We start from the raw sequence: 15,506 nt of genomic DNA, 5'->3' as shown, positions 1-15,506 counted from the left end.
AGCTTAAGTGATCTGCCCGTCTCAGCCTCCCAAAGTGCTGGGATTACAAATCTGAGCCACCATACCTGGCCAATTTTCCTGCTAAATATTCTTTCCTGAACTCCAGTGATCTGCCTGGAATCTATGATTTGTTATCAATAACTCTAATATTGGCATTTGAACCCATATATATTTATGAACCCATATATATATATGAACCCATATATAGATACATGCACACATGCACATATATGAATCTAGAGTGACTCAATCTAGTTTCTTGCTGAAGGTCTGTTATACAACATCATTATATACCTTGATTAACAAAGATTTCACAATACCTGAGAGACTGTTCTCAAGAATACATGCATCAAAAAACCTGATTTCTTCTTTCTGTCATTAGCTCTACTTTATCACGGCGTTTCTTCTCCTTGATCATATCTTCACATAGTATTTGAACTTGAAATGGATAAATCTTAATTTTTTTTTTTTTTTTGAGATGGAGTCTCACTCTGTAGCCCAAGCTGGAGTGCAGTGGTGGGATCTCCGCTCACTGCAAGCTCCGCCTCCCAGGTTCACGCCATTCTCCTGCCTAAGCCTCCCTAGTAGCTGGGACTACAGGCGCCCGCCACCACGCCTGGCTCATTTTTTGTATTTTTAGTAGAGGCGAGGTTTCACCATGTTAGCAAGGATGCTCTCAATCTCCTGACCTCGTGATCCGCCCGCCTTGGCCTCCCAAAGTGCTGGGATTAGAGGCGTGAGCCACCGCACCTGGCCAAGTCTTAAACTTTTTTGAGAAAATATTTACACCTTAATTTAGTGTCATTTTATATCTTGGTCCTTTTCAAGACATAGCTTTTACTCCATACTGAATTTTGTATGTCTCTAGCTGTAGAAACCTGCAAATACACAGACCATATTAAACAATTCCTCTTATTAATATTATTAATGTTAAGTTGACTTCTATTATTATTTTATCTTTCACTCTCTCAATGTGAGTACTTTGGTCTTATTATAGGTCAGGATTTTTTTAACTGGAATCCTCAGACCCCCAAAGGGCCAAGGATTGAATTTGGCAGGTCCATGAGCTTGAATTTGAAAAAAAAGTTTTCATATTCACTAACATCTAACTGAAATTTAGCAGTTTCTTCCTTTATAAATGTAGGCAGCAAACCACAGTAGTGTTAGCAATATCTATGACTTTATCACCAATGAAATCCACAGTTATTTTCATATCATTTTACAGTTGTTATAGATATTTTAAAAAATCATTACATTCATCACTACTTTAAAATTATAGAGCTACTACTAGCTCTTGGTATTTAATATATTAATAAAGGCTTGTATATTATATTCTAAACAACAACCACCACGGCAATCTCCTATGACTACAGAGCCAACCATGGAAGCAGAGCATCCCCACCCAGTGAGATGCTGATGCCCGTTGATAGGGGACTCAGTGGCCAAGGGGTACCCCATCGACCTCTTTCCAAGCCTCCAAATAACAAACATCTAAGTAAAAGCAATGAGTAGCTTCCAGACACTTCCCCGCCTGCCCCTCTCCAGCTTTTCCAATCAGATCACCACCTCTAAACCTGACCAGGAAGTTCTGGAAGCTGCCTCTACAAGACACGCATGGCGCGCTTATCAGACCCAGTCACCATATTGGAGATGCGGGCTTCATGGAGATTTTTCTTTCCTCCATCACTAATCATAACCTACTCTCGGGATTATGCCTTATGAAAGCTAGGGGGCAGCAAACTCAATGGCAAAGTGAAAAAGACTGCCTGTTGCAGAGGCACCTGGGCGGCCTTGTGAGCTGAGCTTGCTGCAGGCTTCGCTGCTTCTTCCAGGACCCTCAATCAGGTGGCGGTGCCCCGCAGTCTGATGCCGCATGGTGATTCCATTATTTACCTGCTTACAGATTCAGGAAGGAAATCAATGCCAGCTCCTTCAGGATAATTTTTCCAATAACCTAAAACACATTTCAATGACTACATTTTGGGAGGTGTTATTCAACATACATGTTTTTTTGAGATAGTGAAGAAGCTGTTTTTTTTTTTTAATCCATTGTCTCTCAAAAGTATGGTTACTTGCTCTTATAATCTTGTTTTCTACATTTATTTTATGGGTTTACCATCTCTCTCTATCCACTACCCAGCCCCCAGTCTCTGCTAGAATATACAGTTCATCAGACAACTATCCCCAGTGGCTCCCAGGAACTGCCACGTAGAAGGAGCTCAGAGGCCAGGCATGGTGGCTTACGCCTGTAATCCCAGTACTTTGGGAAGCTGAGAAGAGTGAATCACTTGAGCTCAGGAGTTGAGACTAGCCTAGGCAATATGGCAAAACTCCATCTATACAAAAAATGCAAAAATTAGCATGGTGGTGCATGCCTATAGTCCCAGCTATTCAGGAGGCTGAGGTGGGAGGATCACTTAAGCCCAGGGGTCAAGGCTGCAGTGAGCTGTGATGATGCCACTGCACTCTAGCCTGAGTGACAGAATGAGACCCTGTCTCAAAACAAAACAAAAAGGAGCTCAGAAAATATCTGTGGAGTGAATGCATTGTTGAGTGAATGCATGAATAGTTTGAAAACTATACAGCAATCCTGCTCCATTTCATGTTAGCATTGCTCTCGTTCCTATGCAGATGGAATTTTTGAAAAGCACATGACCTTCTTCCTAATGCCATGCAATGCAAACTTCTCAGAAAAGGGGCTCTATGAAGAGCCCTTCTCATGGCTTTTTAGTCATTCCATCATCTCTGAGAGCAACAGTAAATGTATCCAGGGAGTTAGCCTCTGTGACTTTTAGGCTCCAAAGTGCTTCATGTGTGTCTGCCAAAACCCTTGAAACTTCATGTTGTTACAGATGACTGCAAACGCAACACCAATTTTTCTAACTTGAAATGATGTTATAAGTGAATTCCCAGCTTGCTGAACCATCATAGTCACCAATCCAGGTTTCCAGAGTCAGTTTTCACATCAGAGTTACCTCACTTAGGAATTCTACTTTAGATTAAAAAAAAATTTCCAAATGTCCCTGAATTGAAAACTCAGCTGAAATGTTCTAATAAGGCCACCCTGTAACCCTTGATGTCTCAACATACCTGTAGGGCAGCTAGCAGGATGCCACAAGCGATGGAAACACTGATCTCATTGTAGTAGTGGACTTTTTTCTTGCCATTTGCGGCAAAACCATGTACTTGTTTGAAAATGAGAATCAAAATAGGGGCAGTATCCAAGTACTCTTTAATCCAATTGGTTCTGTGAAGAGAAAAGAGATTCAGGATAATATTTGCCCATATTTTTTGTTCTCTTTTACTACCTTAGCTTCTTTATGATAAAAATAAAAACATATTTACTCATCTTTTATATTTAAATTGAAAAGCTGCAGAATTTTTGTTTTTGTCTTGTTCCACTTTTTCTGACCAGGATCATTCAATTTCATAAACATGTCTTAATAAGTGCCTAGTATGGCAAGACATATGAAATGCTGAAAGATACAAGGGCAGGTCCTATTACCCAGCATGCACTGGGTCAAAATTCAGCAAGGGAGAAGGCAAGGATGGCAGTGAGGTTTAGCCAAAATCACAAGTGGGCAGATGGCAATGCTGTTCACCCAGTTATAGAAAAAAGGAAGGGAACTTCTGTGGGAGAGGGAGATCATTCATGTGAGGTATAAATGCAGAACTGAATTTTTGTTTTCCAGCTCAGAATATCTTTCTTGATTTCATTACCCTGGCCCACACATTTTAGCAGAAGTTTTATTCTAGCACAGATAGTCAAAGGACAGAGAGTCATATAATCCCATATATTGGGATTTTACCTTAGGATATCTTATATCATTCATTAGCAAGAGACAATCACCATTCATTTCATTTCTAGCTTGGTTATGCTTCCTTGTTCCAAAGCACATGAAACTCACTTGTGTATTTCTCCATGGTTCCTCTTACGCTATGAACATCTGTATGTTACACTTTCAAAGCTACTTAACCATACTTCAACCAGCTTAGTCACATTTGACCATTATCATTTCTTTTCTCCCTATAAAGAGGGAAAATGGTAATGCTTTAGAAGATCCACACTGGAGCTGGACTGTCTTGGCCACTGGGCAAGCTACTTGGCCTCCCCTGGAGCTGTTACCTCCTCTATAAAATGTACTCTTGTGTACCCACCCCCTGTGGTTATTGCAAGGGTGAAAATAGTTAAAATACATAAAGTGGCTTAAAGCCAAGCATCAGAATTTTAAATCATGGAAATATCAACACAGAGGAGCCACTTGTAATCCACTTTCCTGACTCACTCGATGAACAAACACTCTCCATTCCCTCCACAGAGCACGCGGACTGTGCTTCGGTGCCCGGAGCAGACCCCGAGGGCTGCATTTGTTGAGGGACCACAGAGAAACTACTTACACTGAATTCCCCTCCACTTCTTTCCTGGAGTTGAGGAAGCCAAAAAGTTACTAAGGCCTCACAGATAACTACACTTGTGTTAAACTTGTCCTAAAACTAAAACCTGCTTAGTAAAATCATTTGAAAACCTGATCACTTTAGCAAAATGTAATTTGCTTCATGCAAGATCTTGGGAAGAATTTTACCATTTTATGTTCCAGACAAGTGAAAAGTGAAGTAATTCCTCAATTATTTACTAAGCAAATGATTGAGTTAGAGCCTATTTACCAACCGCTCACATGACAATACAGGAGTGAGCCCTGACTTAACTTCCGTAATTCCTCCAAGAGGCAGAATAGAATCAAGCTTGTTCATGCTTACAACAAAGCCAGGACATGGTGGTGGTGATGATTTTATTTTGAGAGGCCAAGGCAAACATCCCCAGTTCCACCACTGTTTGTACCTCAGTTTCTTGAGGTCTGTGACCCAGCGATGTCCCATCCTTTTCATGTAGTTGATCTCCTCTTCCTCCTCAATGATCTTTCGAATCTTGTGCTTCACGTCTGGGTCCTTCACAACCACGAAGGTCCAGGGCTCTGTGTGAGCCCCACTCGGGGCTGTTCCTGTCACCCATTCCATTAAAATCAGAAATTAAAACTGCAGGAAAGTGTGAGACTGCTAATTAAGGAGAGGCTCATCCCTGTAGTCCAAGCACTTTGGGAGGCTGGAGCTGGAGGATCAAACGAAATTTTGCAGATTTTTTTTTTTTTTAACTAGCAGGGTGTGCTGGTGCGTGCCTATAGTCCCAGCTGCTTGGGAGGTAGAGGTGGGAGGATTGCTTGAGCTCGGGAGGCAGTGAGCCATGATTGCACCACTGCATTCTAGCCTGGCAATAGAGTGACATCCTGTCTCTTAAAAAAACTTTTTTTTTTTTTTTAAGGATAAACATAGTAATTCATACTTGGCCAGGGGCAGTGACCCATGCCTGTAATCCCAGCACTTCGAGAGGCCGAGGTGGGTGGATCACCTGAGGTCAGGAGTTCAAAACCAGCCTGGCCAACATGGTGAAACCCTGTCTCTACTAAAAATAGAAAAATTACCCGGGTGCGGTGGTGGGCGCCTGTAATCCCAGCTACTTGGGAGGCTGAGACAGGAGAATCATTTGAACCCTGGAGGCAGAGATTGCAGTGAGCTAAGATGGTGCCACTGCACTCCAGCCTGGGTGACAAGAATGAAACTCTGTCTCAAAAAAAAAAAACAAAAATAATTCATACTTGCTCAAAATGAAGTTAGATAATCTGGAAAACAAATGCCTGGCAGTGAACCCTGTCATGCTGCTGCCAAGTTTGTTTTGTTCAGCGTCAGGCCAACTGATCAATGATCAAGCTCTGTAGTTCCAGGGTTGTGGGAACTCACCTCTGCTTCTCTAATTACATGGGAGAAAATGTCCCCAAGTAACTGCACCATGCCTACTAAGGAAAGAAACTCAGGGGAAATTTTGACAGCCAGAATTCTCCAGACTGTCATTTGTTTTAGTATTCTTGAAAAAGAATAAAGTTGTGAAGGTTATTGAAGAAGGCAAAATGTACATGGTAAGATGGTTTTAAAAACACTCTTCAAAAGGCAACTTAGCTATACAGTGTTTGGTCCCTGTATCAAAGCTATGAGTGTGGCACTGTGAGGTTTGTCCTTGGGGACACACAACAGTTGGGGAATTCTTTTTTCTTTTTTTTTTTTTTTTTTTTTTGATGGCGTCTCACTCTGTCACCAGGCTGGAGTGCAGTGTCACAATCTCAGCTCAGTGCAACTTCCACCTCCCGGGTTCAAGCGATTCTCCTGCCTCAGCCTCCCGAGTAGCTGGGACTACAGGCACCTGCCACCACATCCAGCTAATTTTTCTATATTTAGTAGAGACGGGGTTTCACCATTTTGGCCAGGATGGTTTCAATCTCTTGACCTCGCGATGTGCTCACCTCGGCCTCCCAAAGTGCTGGGATTACAGGTGTGAACCACCACGCTGGACCCAGTTGGAGAACTCTTAGACATGGGTACTCAATACGCATGGCCATGTGTCATTCTACTCCCAGGGGGACTTCAGGAACTCTCAGCCCACACCTTGATCAGTTCCAGTGTCCCAGGGCAAAGCTTCACAGTGCATCACCTTTGTCCAAGGAGCCTCAATTCCTGTGGGATTCTGGTGAGAGTAGGGGCCAGCTTCTGATCTGGGTGTCGTCCCTCAACCCTAGAGATGGCCCACTGTTCCCAAGGGGAGACCACAGTGACTCATGGGTGGGATATTTCAGAAGAAACTGTTCCTTCCTTCCCATTGGATAGTTTAATGGAATAAGCTCCACCTATGGAGGGAGGAAGGGCTGCAGACTCTTGGTGGGGTTCTTGCTTGCCACACACCACTCCCAACACTAGAAGTCACAGCTGGCTTGGGAAATGCAAGTCAAAAGCTAAACACGAGGCCCAAATTTCTGCACAGAGTGATTCCAGTTAACTTTGTACCCATTTTATTTGTTTACTAAATATTTGTATCTCTAAACATAATAAATTTTTCCCTAATGTTTTTAGTTGTGTCAAATTTACCTTAACAGCATATGTGTACATATACATATACAAATACAGATACAGATAAAGGCCAAATTTAGTAACTGCGGTTAGTTAGGCTAAGGACTCAACAATCTAATGTATTTGTATTCCTAACTGAAGTAAAGTATTTTATTCTTGCTTCCTTTCACATTGGACAATAGATTAATAACGGGCATGTGATAATTTTTGCAAATAAACTTAAATATGGTTTATGTAAGAATAAGACTCCAATCACAGGAGATTCTCAAGTAGGGAGCTTTCTCTTATTTCTCCTCCCCATTTTCTGTAGCTCTGATTTTTTTTCCTCAGTGGAAATATTAATTTACATTAAAAATGGGTTTTTTCTTGCTTTGGTTTACTGTGCAAATTTACATAAATAAATTTTGCTAGTTAATGAGAATACTGTACTACAGCATCATGGTGTGTAATATAAGAAATTTGCTTCCAAAAAAAAACAAATATAACTGTGAGTATGCAAGTGTGTGTATGTCTGGTGTGTTTTAAGGGGGGGGAAAGAAAGAAGGTGTATCTCCTCCAATATATTAATATAATGATGTGATCAGAAATCTTGGTTTTTAATTAAAAGATCATGAACTGAATAATTTCAGAAGTTTTGAACTATTGTCACATCTTCTTCTAAGAAGCTTGTAATAGTCAAAATGTGGAAAGTAGAAGTCATTGTGTTTCTGGCACTCACTCAGCATTTGGGTAAGACTTTATAGATAAACATATCACTCTAGGCTTTATTCGCTATGTTTAAACTTTGACATTTTTCCATTGTTGGAATCACACCAGTAAGGTGACTAACATTTCCAAAGACCCCATCTGCAATTACAAACCTGCCGTTCTGATGACATTATCAATGACTTCCTTTGGGACTTGCTCATTACTTATGAACCTGACTGACCGTCTCTTATTGAGAAGTTCATAAAATTCCTGAGACCTCTTAACCATTTCCTTCTCAGGATAGTGGGTATGAGAGAAGGGGATGTGTTCAACATTTTCTTCTGATTCTTGCCATTCATCAGCATCTGCAAATAAGAACAAGAAAGGTAACAAACTAAATGATCCCTTGGACATAAGGGCACCGCTGGGGAGAAGAAGATAAAGTGCTCAAATGTGTAAGGTTATGAACTCAAAAAAATACTATAAAACGAAAAAAGAATAGATTTACAGAATCCTTACCACTGATCTTGACTATCCTTAAAACTCCAGCTGGGTGCAATGGCTCACACGTGTATTCCCAGCTGCTCTGGAGATAGAGGTGAGAGGATTGCTTGAGCCCAGGAGTTCAAGGCTGCAGTGAGCTATCATCACACCACTGCACTCTAGCCTGGGCAACGGAGACAGACCCAGTCTCTTTTTTAAAAAAGGAAGAAAAGTCCAGGCGTGGTGGCTTACGCCTGTAATCCCAGCATTTTGGGAGGCCAAGGCAGGCGGATCACTTGAGGTTGGGAGTTCGAGACCAGCCTGGTCAACATGGTGAAACCCCGTCTCTACTAAAAATACAAAAATTAGCCAGGTGTTGTGGTGCACACCTGTAATCCCAACTACTTGGGGGGCTGAGGCATGAGTATCCCTTGAACCTGGGAGGCAGAAGTTGCAGTGAGCCGAGATTGCACCACTGCACTCCAGCCTGGGTGACAGAGTGAGACTCCATCAAAAAAAAAAAAAAAGAAGAAGAAGAAAGAAAGGAAGGAAGGAAGGAAAGAAGAAAGAAAGAAAGAAAGAAAAAGAAAGAAAGAAAGAAAGAAAGAAAGCAACAACTCCAGACTAATTATAAATCAAGAAAAAGAAAAATTTTACCAAAAAAAGATGAGGAATTCAAATTTCTGTTAATGATGGACTAGGTTATTTGAAACAATCTCCTGTCAGTTGAAAACCACTCAGATCTCTAAATAAAGTATTTTTCAAAATCTTTTTAAAAATCATTGAGCCTACAACATAGCAAGAAATTTGCAGGCCAAAGTGAAGAGAAAATATGAACTCACACAGGTAGATAAGTGCAGAAGGTATGTTTTTTTCCCTACTGTATTTGCCAATCCCTACACATTTGAATTCCATTTTTATATCTTCAGGGATTAAGGGTGACAGATATCAAAGCCCAGGCCCACACAGAATGTGAAGTCTAATAAGCTAGGACCCCAAAACTACATCCTTAGGGGAAGTGTCAATCATAAATAAATTATTCCTCAAAGGTTTATATCAGTTTGATGAGTCTTGCCTCAAACTTGAACTTGGAATAAACTTGTCCTGCCTGAAAGTACCCCAGTTGTCTAGCAGAAGAAAATGCCAATATACAAATAATTTTAAGTACGATCATCAGCAACCCACCAAATGCAATCAGGCACATAAAGAAGAAAACATATTGGACAAGAAACAGCAGAATCAATTTAAAAAAAAATAAAGTCAGATGCCCAAAGACTCCAAATACTGGAATTATCAGACCCAGAAGATAAAACAACTATGATTACTGTATTTAGAGAAAAAAGACAAGCTTATATAAATCTGTAGGGTACAGGAAAGAATAAAAGGAAAAAAATTAAAAAGAAGAAAAAATAAAAACAACAGCAAAATAAAGAATAAAAGCTAATATAAACAATCTGAAAAAAATAGAGAACTTCTGGAATTGAAAAATAATAGAATTAAGAACTTAAAAGGATGGTTGACTAGCAGGTTAGACTAGCTACAGAAAAATTAATGAACTGGGAGGTAAGTCAGAAGAAAACACTTAGAATGGGGCAAGGAGAGACAAAAAGATAGAAAATATAGAGGAAAGGGCAAGAAAAAATAGAGCAGAGTGAAGAGTGAGAATGTCTAATATACATTTGATCATTTGATTCAAAGAGTATATGGTGGAGGCAATATTTGAAAAGATAGCATCTGAGAATTTTGCAGAACTCATGAAAAATACCAGATCTACAGATTCAAGAGAGCTGGTAAATTCTTTCTTTTTTTTTTTTTACAAGAACTTTTTTCTTTCTCTTCTTTTAAAGTTAGAAATGGGGTCTTGCTATGTTGCCCAGGCTGGACTCAAACTCCTGGCCTCAAGGGATCCTCCAGCTTCAGCCTCCTGAGTAGCTGGGAGTACAGGTGTGCACCATTGCACCTGACTATTTTTAATGACATTAAACACAGCTGCTACAAGGGGAAAAATGTGATTATAAAGAAGGTGCCAAACTTCAGTTTCATAATTGATCCTGACAACAATAAAAGTAAATCAGGGGCTGCGTTAGTTGCAAAACTACAAGTTATTTCAGGCTTCTTGCCTACAGGTAAGCTACATAAATGGCACATTTTTACTCTGAGGCCTAGTAAATTCAAAGAGTTATTTTTAAAAACTATAGTTTTTACAATAAAATACAAAAATATTGAAAGCAACTAGAGAAAAAATTTACCTCGGGAAGAACACAGAAATAACTGAATTTTTAACCATGGCAAGAATAGTTGCATTGAATAGAAATGAACTAAATGTTCCCGATAAACGCCAATGATTATTTTAAGTCCAAGTATGTTGTTTATAAGTGATACACCTAAAACATAAGCATATAGAAAGGTTGAAAGTCATACCATGCATCACATAACTATACTAGTTAAAAAAAAATTAAGGCCAAAAGCATTATTGATAATAAAAAGGGTCAGTTTATAATAATAAAATTTAATTTACTGGGAAAACATAATTTTAAATATGTATGCAATTACATTACATGACCTCAAGACAGACTTTTAAGAAGAAATGTAAAAATCCACAACACAGTGAAAGATCTTAATGCATCTCTCTCGGTAATGATAGAATAAGCAGAAGAAAAAAATCAGTAAGGATACAGAAGATTTTAACAAGGTAATTGACAAAGATAACCAAATAGGCTTACATAGGACACTGCACCAAACAACTACAGAACACATTTTTTTTTAAGCAGACTTATTGGACCAGAAAATAACTCTCAACATATTTTAATGGCCCAATGGATAATGATCTCTGACTGTAATGCAATTAAACTAGTAACAAAAAGATAACTGAAAAAAACAAACAAAATACCTTAAAGAAAATTAGAAAATATTTCAAAATTAAAATATGAAATTATTACATATTGAAAAATCTATGCAATAACATTAACATATTATATTTAGAGGGAGATTCCAAGCCTTACATACATAAATTAGATAGGAACAAACTCTAAAAATTAATGAATTAAAAATCAATTTCAAGAAGTTAGAAAAAATACCCAAATAAAACCAAAGATAGTAGAAAAAGTAAATATTAAATATGACATATTAAGGAAAACAACAACAAACATCCAATAGAGAGAAACATCAAAACCAAAGCTAGTTCTCTGTAGAAACTGATTAAATTGGCAATCCTCTGTCAAGATTGATCAAGGAAAAGAGAAAGCACAAGTAACAAATATCAGGAATGAAAAAGGAGACATCAGTACAGATATTACTGTCATTTAACAAATAGTATGAGAATATTTATTATACCAATATATTAGAAAATTTATATAAAATAGACAAATTTCTTTAAAATATAACCTGCTAAAACTAACTTCAGAATAGAAAAACGGAAAAGTCTGCTGACTATTAAATAAGCTGAATTAGTAAGCAAAGATTTTCCTAAAAGAGAAAGCAACTCTAGGTCCAGATACAATAGAAAAAGAGTAAACACCCTCCAACTCATTTTATGGAATGACCACAACCTTGATACCAAACATAAGTAGGGCATTAAGAGAACAAAAAACTACAGGCTCAACTTCCTCACAAACATGGTACAAAAATCCTAAATAAAATATTAATAACAGAATTCAGCAATTTATTACAAAAAATACATCTTGGCCAAGTTGGAATTATCCCAGGAATACGAGGTTAATTTAACATTAGAAAAACAATCTTTTTTTAATCACATTAAAAAGCTGAAGAACATAAACCACAAAAATCATTACAATGCAGAAAAGGTGTTTAGTAAAACTTGACATTTATCTCTTAGTAAATTTGGAGAAAGGAACTTTCTTAATCTGATAGTCTAACTATGGGGGGAAAAACCCCACCACATCCAGCTATGGTAATGATGTATCTTTGAAACCCTTCCATCAGTGATTGAGAACAAATAGGATATTCTCACCACAATTCTAAATATGAAAGATTAATTTTTAAAGCTTTTAGAAGAGAATATAAGAGAATGTCTTCACGACCTTGGAGTGGAGAAGGATTTCTTAAACAAGACACAAAAAGATTAAACATAAGAAAAGAACTGTTACATTTAATTACATAAAATTTCTCATTATGTCTGCCTGCTTCTGCCACTTCTTCTGTTTTCCCCATTACCCTCCTGTTCAGAAAGTTCTGCAAGCTAATTATCAGTAGTTGAAGATCTTAGAGAAGATGAAGATGCAACAGAAGGGTCAATCACTGGAGCTAAAAATGCTAAAACTGAGGAGAAAGAAAATGAGCCCACAGATATGGCAGAAGATAAGAAGGATGATGTGTCTAGTGCACTAAAAGCTTCACCAAGGGCACACCCAGTTATGTTATTTTAGAAGAAGATTTTCCAGTAAATAACTTTGTGAAGTTCAAGATAGTCTCTACAAACAAGAGTTCTGAAGACTGTATTGTCAAATTCCCAGATACTACATTTCAATATTCTCAAAATTGTTCATTATATATCCAAAACTTCACAGCTTTTCTGAATACTGTTTCTTCATTTCACTTAAGCTCATGAAAAGACATACTTCTGAACTATGAAGATTTCAACAGAAAAAAATTCTAAGATGCTGTCTTCAAACAGTTAAAATTATTGAGGGGAAAATGTTTGGATGACAAAAATATAATAATAATAATAGATATTCCTTGCTTGTCTTAGGCTGGTCTTGGGCTTCCGGTTGTTGCTGAGTTTTATCAATTCCTAGAACCTAGGAGGCAAAATATACCAAAATGAGGCCAGTACAGAAAGTAAACCTCAGTATATCAAATCAGAATGAATTGTTATGAGTTGGAATTTTTTCAGTGAAATTTGAATCGCATAAAGAAAGCTTCACTGAGAAGGCTGCCCATGGAGTAAACACTGAAAATATTGTTGGGATCTAATGAGTAGATGGTTCTTTTACACAATAATTCAGTCTTTAACAAATCTGCCCTAATATTTTTCAGCCTGATGGGAATGGGTGCGGAGAAGCCATATCACACAGAAAGCAACTCCTACTTAGATAAGAACAGATCATCAGTCTGCTGTGATATTGCTGAAAATGCTCAGCACTCACTTTCCTAAAATAACAAATTTAAGAAGTTTTAAACCATTAAAATGTATGTGTGTGCATGTGTTTGTGTCCTACCTGAATCATTATTGTACTACCTAAACTGTGTCTTTAGGAAACTGAATATAATGTTGTTACATATCTTCCTCATTGACAACCTCCCCAAAACCCAATTATATGTGCTTGATATGATGTGTATCCCATGCCTTGAGCTGTGTGATGGAAGAAAATAACTTGTTACTTTTTTCTTTTAGTAGATACAAATCCACTTCAAGGGTTTTTTTTGGGAGGAGGGTTTTTTTAATATTAATTTTTTTTGTTTTTGTTTTTGTTTTTTTTTAGAGACTTGGTCTCATTATGTTGCACTGGCCTCAAACTCCTGGGCTCAAGCAATCCTCCCACCTCAGCCTCCCAAAGTGCTGGGATTACAGGCATGAGCCACTGCACCCGACCATAAATCCATTTTGATCTCATTGATTAGCTGATGCAGCTGTGGTTATAGTTGCTGCAATTTGTGGTTGTGGCATCTGTTAAAGGATTTCCACTTTTAGTAGTGGTTAATTAGAGAATTTTTATGAACGCCGCAAGCTAGAAAAACAAAACAACTGAAATCCTTTGTAAACTATATTTTAAAACATTTTCTTGTATGCATTGGAATGCTCATCTGTTATTGTAGGAAATGACGGTCAAAATCTAGCTGAAGGTTAGTACCACAGAGGTAGACCAGCATTCAAATGCCCAGAGTATTATATATTTTCCAATTACCAAGAAACAGCTGTAAGGTTGATCTGAGATAAAGGATGATGACAAAAGCCAAAATCCCAGGTCTACCCACGGAGACTTGACAGCCCCCTACACTTTAAGCTGGGACCCTGAAGGTCTACAGTCTCATAGTAAGGGGGGATTTTAAATAAACCAGCCCTGATATGTGCTTGCAGCCTAAGATAATATCATCTGAGTGATCCAGGGAACCACAGGGTTTGACCTTAGGTTAAAGTCATCCCAGAGTATTAGTGTCACACCATGTAAGCACAAAAGTGAATTTTCCCTGGAAATAAGTACCAATATCCTAGACCTCACAAAGTTTTTATAAGTACTTTTCCAAAAGAATGAATAGCAAACAATGAAAAATAACAATGTATTTAGGGAAACACAAAGTTATGGATAAGAACCATTAAAAAACTATGGGCATCAGAAACAGACCAACAATGACTTATGATATTGGAGTTATCAGCCACAGATGATGAAATAACTGTGCTCACTATGTCCAAAGAAATACAAGACACACGACTTTGGCAGAAAAAAGTGACAGCAAATTTGAAAAAAAGAACTAAAAAGATCCTCTAGAAACAAAAATGAAAACAAACTAAATTAAACATTCAATTAATAGGTTTAACATCAATGTAGGCACAGCTAAAGAGGAAATGAATCAATAGGAAGATAGTTTCTTCTTACCTATCCAAAATGTAGCATGGAAAGAGAAAGACAGAAAACATAGGTGAGAATGTAAAAGACATCAGAGGATACAGTGAGAAGGTCTAACCATTTAATTGGAGTCCTGAAAGGAGAAGAGAGAGAGGAAAAGGGCCAGACGCAATATCTGAAAAGGCAATGGCTGAAATTTTTCCAAAATTGTTGAAAAATACCAATCCGAGATTTTAAAACTCAGTATTGTCTAGTAAAATTGGATAGAGGTATACCCTACATGTCTCTACTTAGGTTCTCCAAGAAGCTGACTCTGAGATGGAGTCGTGTGTGGAATGTTTATAGGAAGTAGCTTTGGGATCAAAACCTATGGAAGGGAGAGGAAAGAAACAAGATTGGGCAGAAGAAGCCAAGCTGCAATGCAAGCTGAGAGACGGCCTCAACCACAGCAAGGGCTATTTTGAAACTAAAACTGTGCATCAGAGTTGTCTCAGATTAGGCCATAATGGCTGGACCTTTATACGACCTCTGCAATCAGTCATTAGATGTGGGCCATCCTGGGAGAGGTGGGATCTCGGGAGAGATAGCTTTCTACAGCAGAGGCCATTCCTGCAAGAGGCCGACAGTACTCGCAGCAATAGAGACAGCAAGCCCTTCCTCAAGGCGGGATCTGCGTGGTACATCATCAGGCCCTTCACACCATGACTCTGCAATTCCTTGCACACACCAGAAAAATCCATGCACATATGTACAAGACTAGTATTAAAATGTTTACAGAAATAGTTGATAATAGTCCTAAACTAGAAATAGACTAAATGTTCATCAATAGTAGAATAAATTGTGATATAGTCATAAACAGAA

General features: G+C 38.3%; 1 protein-coding gene across 5 annotated transcripts in view; it reads right to left on the bottom strand.

Moving 5' to 3' along the window:
• Positions 1–15,506, bottom strand: part of IYD (iodotyrosine deiodinase) — a 36,976-nt gene that overhangs the window by 8,625 nt on the left and 12,845 nt on the right. Inside the window, exons 2-5 of one of the 5 annotated variants that reach the window (XM_004044825.4) lie at positions 7,812–8,003; positions 4,841–5,000; positions 3,091–3,247; positions 1,782–1,893 (exon numbers count right to left, since the gene is read on the bottom strand). In XM_004044825.4, coding sequence (XP_004044873.3) covers positions 1,782–1,893; positions 3,091–3,247; positions 4,841–5,000; positions 7,812–8,003 — 621 coding nt within the window. The other 4 variants (XM_055390846.2, XM_055390847.1, XM_004044824.5 and 1 more) reach the window with 4 other exon arrangements.

Source organism: Gorilla gorilla, chromosome 5 (assembly GCF_029281585.2).
Source record: "Gorilla gorilla gorilla isolate KB3781 chromosome 5, NHGRI_mGorGor1-v2.1_pri, whole genome shotgun sequence".
Taxonomy (NCBI): Eukaryota; Metazoa; Chordata; class Mammalia; order Primates; family Hominidae; genus Gorilla; species Gorilla gorilla.
The sequence above is the reverse complement of the archived record's forward strand: the minus strand, read 5'-3'. Positions and strand labels throughout refer to the sequence as shown.